The sequence below is a fragment of the Anopheles arabiensis genome, chromosome 2 (genome assembly GCF_016920715.1).
Source record: "Anopheles arabiensis isolate DONGOLA chromosome 2, AaraD3, whole genome shotgun sequence".
Taxonomy (NCBI): domain Eukaryota; kingdom Metazoa; phylum Arthropoda; class Insecta; order Diptera; family Culicidae; genus Anopheles; species Anopheles arabiensis.
The window spans coordinates 3,258,511-3,273,472 of record NC_053517.1 but is presented as its reverse complement, the minus strand read 5'-3'; the positions used below and the strand labels follow the sequence as shown (position 1 = coordinate 3,273,472).

The following is a 14,962-nucleotide window of genomic DNA, read 5'->3' as shown; positions in this document are numbered from 1 at the left end:
ACCGTTGGCTCTCGATTATCCGTGCCAAATGTTCAGTTTTCAATAGAACTGTAAAAAAAATCAGAATATTCCATATCTCAGTTAAGTTATAATTTAAGATTATACTACACTCACTTTTGTGCTATATTTCGTTGAAAATCTAACTTTTTCTCATTTCATTTGCATTCGAAATTTAAACTCAACATCAACTGAAACTGTTTCGAAACACCTGTCAAATGGTCCACTTGTGGTGCAGCCTGCCAGCAGTTTGGTCTAGTAGGGGAGGGATGTTTGTTATGCACTTGGTCTCCCAGAAAAATCGCTTTTGTGGGTAGTTTTCCGGAACAAAAATGGATTTGCGTTGCATTCAAAGATCCTAGAATAGTTTGTGAAACAAGTGTTCGTATAATAATACCGCCCACGTGCTCGTAACTCATCAGTATTCCATATTTTTGTAAGTATTTTTTATCGCTAGACGCCTAGTGGTGAACACAATACAAAAAATCAGACACACATACACATTTCGGGCACTCGCGCGAACTGCAAGCACGCGGAACATGTACAGCGAACGCGTGCGCGTACCTACGCCAGAACCGAGCTCCGGAAAAGGCCCGTTTTATCCCAATATTTTGGTCGCACTGCTGTTTGCTGGTGGTAGTGGTAGTAGCAGCAGACCGTCTTCTACATGCCCGGTGTATCGCTTGAGTTAGACAATCGTACAAGAAGAGATAAACAAAACCCGAACTAGACTGAGTGGTTTATTTGGGACGTGGAACGATTTGTTTGCTTTGCCAAGCCTCTGCCTTGGCTTTTGTTTTGGTCGCCTGGTTCGTCGCGAGGGAAGACGGTGTTCGTGTGGATTGGTCGCGGTACGACGCACGACGCGACCAACGAGACACGCGCACTACCACCCACTCGTCAGTGGAGCGAGCAACCCCAACACTCGGCCCCGGGAAAAGAAGAAAGATTTTGTATCAGGACTTTCAATCTAGTAGCACATTCCTCTGCTAAGAGACCTGCTGTGCCAGCTTGTCCGGGGGGAAAAACAAGAAATTTCCATATCTGCACGACAAATGTGTGTTGAATTTTTATCACAACTCGGCAATTTCAGTCATCAACAGCCTGAGTACAGCTTCTTCTTTCTTTTCCAGGGGCCGCCGGGCTGGTCGTTGATGGTACAAGTGTGCGATTCAGTTGTGCAAGTGTTTGAGTGAGCGTCTGTTGGCACCAAATGTCGTTCTGATAATAGAAAAAGCTCGAAGATTGCTCGACAAACAACACGCTTCCATCCTCGTGACTTCTCGAACTGAGCGGATAAAGTTTAATGCAACACCGTGGTGTGTCTGGTTTGGTGGAAAAATGCGATCGGAATGCTACAACGGCAGCGGTGCCAGCACTTCCTCTCCCAAGCGACGGGTCAACGTAGTAGGCAATGGGAGGTCCCATCATCACCACCAGCGACAGCACCATGCAGCAGGCGGCGCAAATACCCACCGGGACACGACGACACATGACAGAGTCACAGACTCACCACCCACCCTGACCGAACTGCCACCGTCCAGCGGATCCTTTCTACACATATCAATCACCAAGCTGGCCATCGGAAGCCGCCTGTTCGTGATAGTGCTCCAGCTGGTTGCTAACCTTCTCCTGCCAGACCACGAAGCAGGCGTGTTTGTAGCACCGAGCGACAAGAACGCATCGGAGAGACCACTGGACGCGCTGGTGCGACTCGTGCTCGGCGGTCTGAATCGGTGGGATGGCCAATACTTCCTGCACATTGCCGAGCACGGCTACACGTACGAAAATGCGCTCGCCTTCTTCCCGCTGTTCCCATTCATCCTGAAAATTGTGTGCAGCTCGCTCAGCAGCTACGAGGTGATCACCTTCGTGAGCTATCGGGAGCTGTCGCTGCTGCTGGCGGTGCTGCTGAACGTGGTGTGCTTTACCGGTGCAGCGAAAGCGCTCTATCGGCTGAGCAAGCACGTGCTCGGCAATCAGAAGAAGGCCGAGATTGCCGTGCTACTGTTTTGCTTCAATCCGGCGTCCATTTTCTTCACGGCCCCGTACACCGAAAGTCTGTACGCGTGGCTGTCGTTCGTCGTGATGTACCAGTGCATCGAGGACGTGACGTCCATCTTCCTGACGATCCCGCTCAGCCTGTCGATACTGTGCCGCTCGAACGGCATGTTCAACATCGGGTTCGTGCTGTACTTTGCCGTGCGCCGGATCGTCGCCCAGTACAACGTGCACAACGTCATCTGCATCTGTTCGCGGCTCTTCTCGATGCTGATCATCGTGCTGTTCCACTACGGTATCGCCCAGGTGTACAACTACTATCTGTTTTGCTTCGTGCAGAAGTTCAACTTTCCCGACCACGTGCGTGAGTACGCGGCGGAGCATGGGCTGGTGCTGGCCGGCAACAAAACGGACGACTCATCGCCCTGGTGCACCAACCTGGTGCCGCTGTCGTACTCGTACGTACAGAGCCACTACTGGAACGTGGGCTTCCTGCGCTACTACGAGCTGAAGCAGCTGCCCAACTTTCTGCTCGCCCTGCCGGTCGTGTATCTCGTACTGAGCAACTCGTACCAGTATCTGTGCGAACACTGGGAGTACGCCCTACGGTTGGGGCTGTTCCGGCTGACCAAAAAGCAGCACAAGGTGATGCGCCCCTACGATCGGTTTGCGCTCGTGTTTGTCGTGCACGCGCTCGTGCTTACGCTCTTCTCGCTGGTGTTTGTGCACGTGCAGGTTACGACGCGGCTCCTGTGTTCGGCCAGTCCCGTGCTGTACTGGTACACGGCCGAATACTTTACCGGGGAGCGAGCGTTCATCAAGCGGCAAGTTATCCGCAAGCTGTCGAAGCAGGTGAAGGATGGCGAGGAAAACAGCTGCACCCACGTGCTGAACCACATTGAGCTGAGCGATTTGCTTGACTTTCGCTGGATGAACGGCCGGCAGCAAACGATCCTGGTGTACTTCCTCGGCTACACCGTGGTCGGGACGGTGCTGTTTAGCAACTTTTACCCGTGGACTTAATGGAAGAGGGAGAATCTGAGCGAACTGCAGCGATCATCCTTTCCTTCTTTCGCAGCTACAAAACAAGCAGCTACTCGCTCTCTCTATCTGTGTTGTTGACCAAAGCTAAAAGACGGTTACCAAGAACCAGGACACAAATTCTACTCTAAACATTGGGATTACACTTATCTCGTGCCTTTTTCGCTCTACTACATACATACATACATACATATTGCCAAAACCGAACGACGAATACCAAAATTTGAGGGGCAGCAGCAAGGTGAGCAGAACCACAATTGGTTTTCAACCGAATGGGTGGGTTCACGCTGACTGCGTCGAAACGAACGAAAACTTCCAATTCGAAATTGACCAAAGTTTCGCTTTCTATTTGCTCATTGTTAAATTACAAAATTTGCCAAATTATTAGGAAATTAATTGGAGCGTTACGTACTATCGTTTCCTTCGACCATGTTCGAACCCGGACTGTGTTCTTTTGTGTTAGCATTAGTCCGTAGACTAGTAGAATGTATTCCTATAATTTAAGGGGTTTTAAAATTGAAAGCGAGAGCGAGCGGAACCGGTTGTTAGCGAATCTTAAGCTTAAGCGCGCTGAAATGTTCTGGTTAACATTATTGTTCTGTTCCGGGGACAATGTAGTTATCTCTATCCAACTTTGCCTTGCATTACCACCGAAAAGGAACAACTCTGTCGTCCGGCACTGCTACTACTGTGGCGCCAACGAACCAATGGATGGGCTTTGACTGTTTTAGTTAGAAAACATAAGGAAGCAAAACGGTGGTCGGTGTTTCTGCTACAGCAGCAAAACCGTACTACAACAGCTAAAACGCAACGCATGGATCAATGGAAATGTGGACAAGTGGGTGGATCGGATCAAACAAAAGTCAAACTTGCAGAGCTACCATATATAGATATACACATATACAGATAGCGACTTTACTTAAAAAATAAAAGAAAATACTATATACATATTTAAACTCGAGTCAACTATATACATATATATACATATACTTAACATGGTTTTTAACCATCATTAGACTTTACAAAGCAGAGCTACTGGGGGTTGCAATAGTAGTGGTAAGACTCGCAAACCGGACGATCACGAAATATTGTGGAGTGAAAACAGCTGACAAAAGAAAACGAAACTGTATCTTAAACAAAATCATTAAAAAAACATGTTAAAGCTATTCTCTTGCGATAGAAGTGCATAACTATTATGTAGATTAAACAAACAGCAACACTAAACACTTGCGTCGTACGTACGTACACCCTAAACAGAACAGAACGAAAACAATCAAATGAAATATTTCCTAATTATATAGAAAGACGGGCAATCGAACGAACTTAACATATTGTGAGAAACGGCGGACGAAGCAGACGGTAGCAAACGTTGGTTTTCCACTAGGATTAGACATATTTCAATTCAAGATGTTGTTGTTTATACAATTTCAAAACATTACTTACTTCGAGGGAGACTAAGGTTAACGGCAAAGAGAGGAAGCGAACCCGATAACATTAGCAAAAAATACAGGAGTATCGCGTTTTACACAACACTTTCTACACACTCTATTCTGTGTAGAGTAGGGTTTCGACTAGAGCGAGAACAACAAGTTAGTGATTAGTTAGTAAAAATCGAGATAAAGAGAAGACAAACGTAAACCAATTTAAACCAAACATAATCAATCATATAAATGCAAGATGCTAATGCAATTAATACACTGTCGCACAGTAATTAAATATAATTATCAAACTAAATAGAGATTTAAAACAAAAATGAATGAAAAAACCATAACTTCCTCACGCATAAATAATCAAATCAATTACTAAACTAAACTGCATTACTTAAACTGCAGCTCCAAACTCCAAAGACACGCACATACCACTCTCACCGGTCGTGCTTTACATATTATCCATTCGATTTTAACTACTTTTAATAACTTATGAACTAAAAAGGAATAAAAAATTGACGAAAAAACCATTCAATTAGGCACGCTTAATAGAAGCGAAAAGAATGGAGTTAAAAGGAAGGTGCGCCCTAGTGAGACGTGTTCTTTAGTCATTCGCATTCGTAGTGGACAATTCAGCTACTTATTGGAGGAGGCTACTCCCATTCTTTTGCGTAATTACGATTTCAATGTGCAATATATTTACTCGCTCGCGTAACCAGTTTGTACAAGAGCGTGTAGAGCAATTATCAATTAAAAGATTTAAAATATTTAAAGCGCTACACATAATTGATCTATTTGAACGAATCGAACTTATTGCAAAAGACATTAGTAGGGCAGTGGGCAGTTTTCAGTACAGTACGCACAGTACAGAGCTATCGAAATTGTTTAGAACATCTCCCCCTTACCTCTATAATCGTTGAAATCCGCTTTTAAAATTCAAAGAGTTTAGTGCAATACTATCTTCGAGGACGTTTGTTAGACAATATCTAGTTTCACTGTTGGACTATTTCTGATAGAAAAAACTGCAATAAACTGTTTCTCATTCGAATATGACGATCGTACGTGTGTGTTTGATCCCTTTTTCTTTCCAAAACACTCTTTTAGTATACATATTAATGCGTTTTTTGTTCTTGTTGTTAGGATCGCTGCCGAAATGGCTCACCGTACGGATCATGGGCGATCGAGAGAGTCGGGCTCACGAAGAAGACATCGTTCACGTTCCCGCAGTCCTCCAGTTGCAGCTTCTCCTGCCCGCGACGATACTCAATCCCTTGAGCAGACGAATTTGATTCATTTTTCATTTTTAAATCACAAAACCGAGCTGAACCGGGTGCTGCGTGGATATTGTGCCCGCGATCAACTGGTGGACGATGTGAACGACTTCTGGCTGTTCGTGAACAAGTACGAAGCACTGCTGAAGCGCACCGGACAACCGATCCTGCCCGACCCATCGACGGAGGGCAAGCGGCTGGACTGTCCCAGCGGAACGATTCCCAGCGAGTACAGGAAATCGCTCGGATGTTGCGTGTCACTGAGAGTTCCGGTGGAAGAACTGTTGGCACGGTTGGGTGGAACGACGGGTGCCGTGACGCGCACCAAACTGCTGCAACTGCTGCAGATCGTAACGCATTATCTGGACTTTCGCCAGCGGGAAAAGTTTAACAAGTTGCGCAAATTGCGCCAAGCGCAGGCCAATCTGCCCGTCGCCAAGCATCGCGAAGAGATCGTTGAAGCGGTACGAAACGAACGCGTGGTAGTGCTGGCCGGTGATACGGGCTGCGGGAAATCGACCCAGGTGCCGCAGTACCTGTACCGGGCGGGTTACGAGGGGATTGCCTGCACGCAGCCGCGGCGTATCGCTTGCATTTCCCTGTCGAAGCGCGTTGCGCACGAGCTGCTGGCCGAGTATCGGACGGAGGTTGGGTACCAGATACGGTTCGAGCGGAGCAAAAACACCAACACCAAGATACTGTTCATCACGGAGGGATTGTTGCTGCGGCAGCTGGCCAGCGAGGACAATCTGCAGCAGTACTCGGTCATCATACTGGACGAGGTGCACGAGCGCCACCTGCACGGTGACTTTCTGCTGGGGATTGCCAAGTGTTTGATACGCGCCCGGCCCGACCTGAAGCTGGTGCTCATGTCGGCGACCATCAACATCAAGCTGTTCGCGGATTACTTCTCCGAGGAGGAGGCACGCATCATCGAGGTGCCGGGACGGTTGTTCCCGATCAAGCTGCACTACATGCCCCAGCTGCAGGATGTGCCGATGGTGAGCGGCGGTGCCGGAGGCTCGAAACGCACCCAGAGCGACCGTCTCAGCCCGGAACCGTACATACAGATTCTGCAGCTCATCGATCAAAAGTACCCGCCGACGGAGAAGGGCGACGTGCTGATCTTTCTGAGCGGGTTGAACGAAATCACGGCGATCGTGGATGCGGCCCGCGAGTACAACGAGAAGAACAAGAACTGGATCATACTGCCGCTGCACAGCACGCTCTCGATCGCGGAGCAGGACAAGGTGTTCGATTACGCACCGGACGGTATGCGCAAGTGCATCGTGTCCACGAACATTGCCGAAACGTCGGTCACGATCGATGGCATTCGGTTCGTGGTGGACAGCGGGAAGGTGAAGGAGATGAGCTACGATCCCACCACCAAGATGCAGCGGTTGAAGGAGTTCTGGATATCGAAAGCGTCGGCCGAGCAGCGCAAAGGTCGCGCAGGCCGTACCGGACCGGGCATTTGCTATCGGCTGTACGCGGAGAAGCAGTTTTACGACTTTGACGCGTACAGTACGGCCGAAATACTGAAAGTGCCGCTGGAATCGCTGCTGCTGCAGATGATTTCGATGGGGCTGCCGAATGCGCGTCTCTTCCCGTTCGTCGAACCACCGCCGATGGATAACGTGGAAAATGCGATCGTTAATCTGAAGGAGGCGGAAGCACTCACCGAGGACGAAAAGCTGACACCGCTTGGGAAGGCGCTGGCCAAGATTCCGGTCGACATTGGCATCGGGAAGATGCTGCTAATGGGTTGTGTGTTTCAGCAGCTGCAACCCGTACTAACGCTGGCCGCTGCATTAAGCGTCCAATCGCCGTTCACCAATCGAGCCTACCGCGATCCGGAGTGTGAGGTAAGGACGGGGGAAACACACCGTGAGTCGGTGGAATAGTGGGTCTAATTCGGTTCGTTTCCGGTGTCTTCTTTTCCACAGAGAGCGCGCAAATCGCTCGAATCCGACCATGGCGATCCGATCACGCTGCTGAACGCGTACAAGGAATGGTTGGAGATCAAGCAGCACCGGACGGACTATGGGCGGCGTGACGATGGCGATCGGCGCAGCGAAAGCTCCAAGGTGTGGTGCCGTCGTCGGGGGCTGGAAGAGCAACGGTTCTACGAGATCACGAAACTGCGCAACCAGTTCCAGGATTTGCTGCAGGACTGCGGTCTGATGGAGACGCAAAACAACGACCATCTATCCAGCGCCGAGCGAGCGATACGCAATGGAGAGTTGCGTCAGCTGAAGGAGCTACGGAAGGCGCACCGCATGGAAGCACCGCGGAAGCGCAAGCTGCTTAAATCTGACCCTTGGGGGTTGGGTGAAGATGGCGAGGAGGAGGCCGATGATGGCCGGGTGGACATACGCGATGTGGAGTTTCGCTTGAGTCACGACTCGTCCAAGCTGCAGCATCTCGTGTCCGGTGCGACGGCCTGCAGTTATCGCGATCTGATGACGCTCAAGCTGATTCTGGTCAGTGGACTCTATCCCCAGGTGGCGATTGCTGACGAGTTCAACTACTGCAAGGTAGTGTGGTGATGTTGTGCAATGTGAACTCGAATGTGGCGATTACAAACGTATTCTTTACCTTCGCTTGCAGAGCTTATCGGAACAGTTCTTTCACACCCGTGCCAAGCCGTACGTTTCGTTGCATCCCATGAGCTTCTTTGGCAACAACGCGCAGATACTGCAGCTAACGGACAGTGAGATCGAGGAGAAACCGCCGACGTACAAATCGCGCCAGCCGCTCAGCTCCCGGCACCAGATTGTGTGCTATTTGACGCTGCTGGAAACGAACAAATCCTACCTAACGAACACTTTGCGCATGCCGGCCGCTCAAACGCTACTGCTGTTTGCGCATACGATCGAGACGAACGCGTCCTGCTCGCGCATCGTGTGTGACGCGTGGTTGTGTTTGGATTTTCCGGCGCCAGAAAGTGGGCAGGCGTTGCTGCTGAAAGCTACCAAACTGAGACGTCTATGGAACCGACTGTTGGCAGAAAAGTTGAAAGGTACTGTGTATCAGTGTTTTTGATTTCTTTCTTGGATTCTATCCTTGTGATTGTTATTTTTGTTTTTTAGCTCTCACCATAACGGCCGATGGTGAGCTGACGAAAGCCGAACGAAACGTCTCGATCGATCAGATGAACCGCGAACTCTGGTCCAGTTTGGCTCAGTACATGAACACCGAAGTGTGCTATACCATGAAAAAGCTACTTCCGGCGGATCTAAAAACACTCTACAAAGGACCCTCGCTGGAGGAGGACGAGGAGGACGAGGAGCGGATGGAGCTTCCGCATCCGAATCCCTTCGCGGAAGACTTCCAACCACTGCGCAACGAAACGAAGGGCGGCGTGTACTTGACAGAGAACATCACTTACGGCTGGTAAGTGCGAGTGCAATATGTCCAGTGTGATGTAATTGTAATAAGCCTCCATTTATTGTGTTAAAGTGTCGTTGAAACGGATTGGAGCATGCAGATGCAGGAACTAATCCTTGACCAGGACTGGGAATGTGGCCATTGTCGAGGAACGTATCGTTTGACTGGACTGCAGAAGCTACAACATACCGTCCTCTGTAAGCCGGTCGACGATGAGGAGGAAAAGGTGGCCACATCGACCACTAGCGACGCTAACAGTTCGTCAAAAAACTGAACGCAACTCGATATGATTGTTCGAACTGTGGTCAGCAGCTGATGCTGAGTGCGATTGAGGTGCTAAAGCATAAGAAGGGTTGTAGCAAGCGCGTTAAACAAGACCCGTCGGATGATCCGAAAGAAGAGAAATGTTCGTAGATCCAATATACCAATATAGAATGTGAAATGCTGTTTACGTATGTATATATAGATTATCTTTTCGACTTTATTCATGTTAATGTGTGTATAGGATACTGTTTGGCTTTTTTTTGACAATGATTTGCATCAAATGGCACTAAACATTACCGACGAGGGCACATGCAGACAACCACACACACACACACCAACACACTCACACATACTCAGACACACTGGACGCCGTTGAGTACAAAGAGGGACTACAAACCACCGCTACCTGATCCGTGGGGAGTAATACGAAGCGTTCTGGTGACTTCCGGGGAGGCTACATGTGATGTGATTGTGGCACTATTGAGTAGTTATGCCAAGGGTTTGATTGATATTTGGAACACTTTTACCGATCGTCCTTTTTTGATATTTCCTTTTTTATCTACCTTTTTTTTCTACGCACTGTTTGGCCAACAAGAAAGTGATTGGAATGTGTCACGCTCTGCACGAAACGGCACGGGTTTTGGCACTGATTATTTGTTTGTAGGATATCTTAGTCCGCGTCTAGTAGTACCCAACATCGCACACATGCCCCATTTGACAACGTGTTACAAGCGAGCTGCTGCTGCTGATCCTGCTAGTTTATCGAGGCTAGTTTCCCGGGCTCAATGAAATAAGCCAGCGTTTGATTGATTTCCCAGCACTACTCCAGCACTACACCAGCGGGCTAATACTGGTCACCACTACTACTAGCTACTACTATAAGTGCACTGCAGCGCTTCTACTGTAATGGTGCTCTCCACAACCGCACCCGCGCGAAGCTGCTTGAGTTTGGCATTGTAATTTGTTGTGCAATTTCGCCTAAAGTGTGTTGCATATACATGCATGCATATGTTTGCCACTAAGAGTATATGTATAAATTTCCTACACGCACTCCTCCTATCCCATCTAAGTATATGTGATTCTGTTTGTTTCGTTGACAATTGGCACACAGTCAGAACATCAATCGAGCAGCCGCTACAATAAGCACTTCCGTTTTCAAAAACTTCTCTGCAGCGTGTGATACTTTTTTATGGTTTAGCAATGCCACCGCTCCACGGTCCACATTCAAACGCTCCGTTCCGTAATTCTTTGGCATGAGAAAGATGTTAAAACGACGGGACGCTAGTCTAATAGGGCCACAACGATGAGATGGCCGTGCGGAAACACTATTGTAATTACACAACGGTTCGTTTGTGGTGAAGGTGTGATTGAACATTTGAAGAGAAATCTCCCACACTCACACACACAGAGCTTTCCGTGTTCATAATTCCAGCAACATTAAAAGATTCGATGGGTCCAGGAATTCCCGCCATTTCTTCTGCAATGTCTCTGCAATCAACGATTTCTCTAAGTGTGCAGCCGGTCACTTTGGAACAGGAGAACAACGAGAGCAAAACATCTCTACACTACGCTGGAAGGCTAACAGTTAGCTAATACAGCTCCAGAGCAAAGGAGGGGGCATGAGGATCACATTAAATCATCCGAACAGATATTTCAGATAGAGAGAGACAGAGGGAGTGCGAGAGACAGAGAGTCCTTTTGATCGGCACTACTGTGCACGCGGTTCCCCCTCCCCGAACGGCCAACAATGTCTTGTCCACTGTGTCTATTTCCACCAAATTTCCAAGGCAATGGGTTAAAGACCGTAAGTACGTGTTAACTCTGTTTGGTGGGAGGATCGAGGATCCTCCGGGTGTTTTTCACGACCACACATCACATGTCCCTCACGCAATGTCCAATACACGCAAGTTCGACGCAGTCAGGCAACGATTACCGGGAGAAGCAATGGCTCCATAAGCTACCTCGTGTTCGCACAGTTGTGGGCCAGCAAAGCACTACCATGTCCCGCAGATCGATCGAACCCGCCCTTCTCCGCCCCTTTCCCAGGAGCCTCAGTAGTGCTTTTGCTTCACCAAACATTAGTAATCGTGCGCACACAGTCGTCACAAGCTGAGCTTTAGCGCTTTGCGCTGGTTTTCCAGCTTCAGCTCGAGCATGGTGTACGGTATGACCGAGATGACGAGCAGTATCGCGAGGATGATGATTTTCGGCGCCTCGCAAAGCACCCCGTGGCCGGCAAACGTGACGGCCAGCCCGAGGAACCGCAGTGCCTGCAGCGGAGAGGTCACTTCGGCGAACTTGTTCGGATGGGTGAGCGTAGTCAGCGCAAACAGCAGTGTCTCCCAGACGGCATTGCAAACGCCCCACGCTGCCGGTATGACGTACAGCACGGCACTATCATCCCTGGAAGGCTTCCAGCGCAGCAGAACCAGCAGCAGACAGGCGTGAAACATGAAGCCAGCAACTGTGAACAAAGCAGGGCACAAATGTAAAACGGACACCCGTCCATTGTGTGAGGAGACGAAGAGGTCTTGCACAATACCTACCGATCACTACAACCCGCTTGGTGTGTCTCAGCAGCATGCTCAGGGTGCAGGCGGCAATCAGCTGCATCACACCCATACCGATCAGCACGCCCGCCACACTGTTCGGTCCTAGTTCGCAGGCAACAAAGGCCTAAAATGAAAAAAAGTCCCAAGACAACGATATGAACGATCCTGCCGACTGGCCGCACACACCCGTATCATCTTCTCACCTTCATAAAGTCGGCCATCATGTACGCTTGCTCGGTGCCGACGAAGTACGCGAGCGGTCCGGCAAACAGCAGCGTGTCGGACATGCGCCGTATCGAGTCAAACTTCACGTTGAATTCAATGTCCGTCGTGAACGCAGTCACCGTGAACGCCAGCACCCCGAACACGAGATAGATGCCCATCAGCGGTGTCGCACCCGTGTAGCCCCGCAGCTTGAGCTGATTCTCCAGCGCGCTGCTGTTGATCGGCACGTTCCTGTCCCACACCGGGCACAGATGGGAGCCACAGATGCGCTCGCCGTAGTCGTTCGTCTGGAACATGCTGTACGGAAACCGGTCCATCAACTGGCCCGCCGGATCCTCGCCACCCACGGCACCACCCGGTGGACCGGTCGATGTGCTTGCCGGATGAAACCCTTCGACACCGTTGCCAGTCGGATCGGGCAGCCGGATGTTGTACAGAAAGTACATCGTTTCGCGTAGAGTCGGCATCGAAGGTGTGGGTTTGGTGAGTTTTGTGCTCTCAGTCGTTGTGGTCGTTGTCGTTGTTGTGGTTGTTGCGGTCGTTGGGATTTTTGGCGTGTCGGTTGGTTGCTGTTCCGTCGCTTCGGGCAGTGACATAAGCATGTCTCGGTACAGTGGCAATCCACCGTCCGCGGGCTGGTCGGTGTGCGATCCATTGTACGTTGCCATTGTTCCGTTCAGTGTTCCCGTGAGTGCCGCATTTGGCACCGGCGGAGCGAGACTCGTGATGTAGTAACAGCCAATTCGGTTCGATCCGGAGGCACAGGTCAGCACAAACGCAGCCACAATGGTGCCGACAATGATGCCAAAGTCTCCCGCCGCTCGGAACCAACGTCCCAGGCGACGAACCTGCTCCTGCCGGCTGCATATCAACCGATGATCGTCGTAGCTGTCCGCATTGGCACCGGCCGTGCTGGTTCCTCCACATTCGGGCTGCGAGCAGCTCAGCTTGCCCGCCATCGACACCAGCAGCGCTTGTTTGCAGATGACGGAAGGACCTAGAAACATGCCGAGCAGCAGGTATGCGGGCACCAGGGCCAACAGCACCGGGTAGATGTGAGCGGCCAGAAACAGACACAGAGCGCCGTAGCTGGCCGCCAGCACGATCGAGTACCCGAAGCGCTGCACCAGCTTGGTCGTCATCAGGCTCATGCCGGCCGTCACGGCACAGCACAGGCTTAGCAGGCCCGACCCAACGTCCGGACCGGCGGCCAGCCACGACTCCTGCTGGAACCAGGTGGAGTTGGCACCCTGCAGCACGATGAGCGGTATCAGCGCGGTACACATGAAACCGTGCGCCACCGCCACCAGGATGAAGTTCTTCGTCATCTTCGAGCGGACGTGCGACGGGATCTTGTGCCGACAGCCGTAGCTTCGGTTCTGCACCGTCAGCAACTTGCGCACGGACGTCGCGCCGATGGAACTGTTGACCGAGTCGCGCCGATGTCGGTTGCCGAGCGAAGACGACTGGAACTGGTAGGTGGCGGGAAACGTTGGCCCAACCGAGATCCGATGGCTGCGGTTCGAGGCCGGCGAGTAGTTATTTAAGTATTGCTGCAATGGAAAAGAGTGCTTCAATTGCTGTCGGAATGTCCCGACCGAAGCTGGGCCGCCCTACTACTTACATCTATGATCGGGTCGTCCCAAATGTGATGCGCCTGTCCAGAGCTTCGCGTTCGCATCACCTTCCTCGAGCCGGGCGGACATTTCTGCTGAAAGATACTCTTCGCTGCTGCAATCTGTAGAATCAAAAGGAGGGAAAAGAATCATAATCTTGCCCCAGACTCACATCGGAATGGTTTTAGCTACGCACGTTTTGCTTATGGATAAAGACGGGTCGTTCCAGCGTTCGAATCGATTCCTTCTCCCGGCCAAAGTCACGCTCAATGATGCGGTCCCGGGCAAGGATGCGTTCCCGCTCTTCCAGACGCCTTTCCAGCTTTTCGGTCGAAAGATCACTCAAGTTTGGCAAGCTGCCCATCTTATCGCACGCAGCACGACTGTTCACTGTCTTCTGCAACCTGTTGGACTGTGACGATTGAGCTGCTGTCTCAAGTACTGTACGTGCACTGTTGCAAATGCTATAATGCGCTGTTGGAAGCACTCATCGTTACAGCTTGACACACACACACACACGTTCGTTAGTTACACCCACAGCTCCTTTACTGTGGAAAGGAAGGGAATGAGAAAGAGAGAAAGATTAAATTAATCATAATTTTGATGTCTACAGATAGACAGATTTGCACATGGCGTTTCCATGGAAACGCAGCTTACAAATGAGCTTGTCCACAAACAGGACTCTGGTTCTAGCGACGCTGAAATGAAATTGGAATTCCATTGGAAAATGAAACACCTAGAAAACAGAACGCAATCAGCGGGCCCACTCCACTCCTACCACAACGGAACACGGTGTGTTTACCCGATTTAGTTTCCGAGAATATAAAACAGTTTGTGGCTTCGGTAGTTCCTCGACAACACTGCAGCACTGTGCAAGTAAATCAGAGCATTTTCTCGCTGAAACTCAATTTTCTCTCTAACCGTTGCACTGGATGCTTCCAGCTAAAGTTGTTCTTAAAATGGGAAATATAATGTGCCCGTTCCTCGAAACATGTGGAGCTATTTTACCGTAGGCCGATGATGCTCAATAATTGAATTGAGCGCGTTCCCAGAAATAGCCACCACAGAGCATCGTAGTGTGCACCACCATCCAACACTGCCGGCTGCGGGAGAGTCCCATTACGGATACGGCTGACCGTGAAATTGGTAGCCACAGCATCATTCTGTTGAAAGTTATT

At 50.1% G+C, this 14,962-nt stretch overlaps 3 protein-coding genes across 5 annotated transcripts in view; 2 read left to right on the top strand and 1 right to left on the bottom strand.

Moving 5' to 3' along the window:
* Positions 1-320: 320 nt before the first annotated feature.
* On the top strand, positions 321-5,519 carry LOC120908644 (GPI mannosyltransferase 2). 2 transcript variants are annotated; one of them, XM_040319863.1, is made up of 2 exons: positions 321-433; positions 1,131-5,519. In XM_040319863.1, the coding sequence occupies exon 2, from the start codon at positions 1,339-1,341 to the stop codon at positions 3,019-3,021; it is 1,683 nt and encodes a 560-aa protein (XP_040175797.1). In that variant the 5' UTR covers positions 321-433; positions 1,131-1,338; the 3' UTR covers positions 3,022-5,519. The 2 variants fall into 2 exon arrangements, with proteins under 2 accessions (XP_040175797.1, XP_040175798.1); XM_040319864.1 differs by lacking the exon at positions 321-433 and adding an exon at positions 522-1,054.
* On the top strand, positions 321-9,582 carry LOC120908640 (probable ATP-dependent RNA helicase DHX34). The gene is given in 7 exon segments (XM_040319855.1): positions 321-433; positions 5,607-7,602; positions 7,684-8,274; positions 8,348-8,759; positions 8,830-9,133; positions 9,200-9,387; positions 9,390-9,582. Coding segments are annotated over 6 exon segments (3,630 nt in total). The 5' UTR covers positions 321-433; positions 5,607-5,619; the 3' UTR covers positions 9,542-9,582.
* LOC120908642 overlaps positions 9,581-14,962 on the bottom strand; it is a 22,932-nt gene continuing 17,550 nt past the window's right edge. For both annotated transcript variants that reach the window (XM_040319858.1, XM_040319857.1), the window contains exons 2-6: positions 13,981-14,332; positions 13,793-13,906; positions 12,147-13,721; positions 11,938-12,067; positions 9,581-11,855 (exon numbers count right to left, since the gene is read on the bottom strand). In XM_040319858.1, coding sequence (XP_040175792.1) covers positions 11,494-11,855; positions 11,938-12,067; positions 12,147-13,721; positions 13,793-13,906; positions 13,981-14,148 — 2,349 coding nt within the window. In that variant the 5' untranslated portion in view covers positions 14,149-14,332 and the 3' untranslated portion in view covers positions 9,581-11,493. The remainder of the gene's footprint in view (positions 11,856-11,937; positions 12,068-12,146; positions 13,722-13,792; positions 13,907-13,980; positions 14,333-14,962) is intronic.

Excerpts from the sequence above, each read along its gene's own strand:
- LOC120908644 (XM_040319863.1), top strand. The coding sequence starts at position 1,339 with ATGCGATCGGAATGCTACAACGGCAGCGGTGCCAGCACTTCCTCTCCC.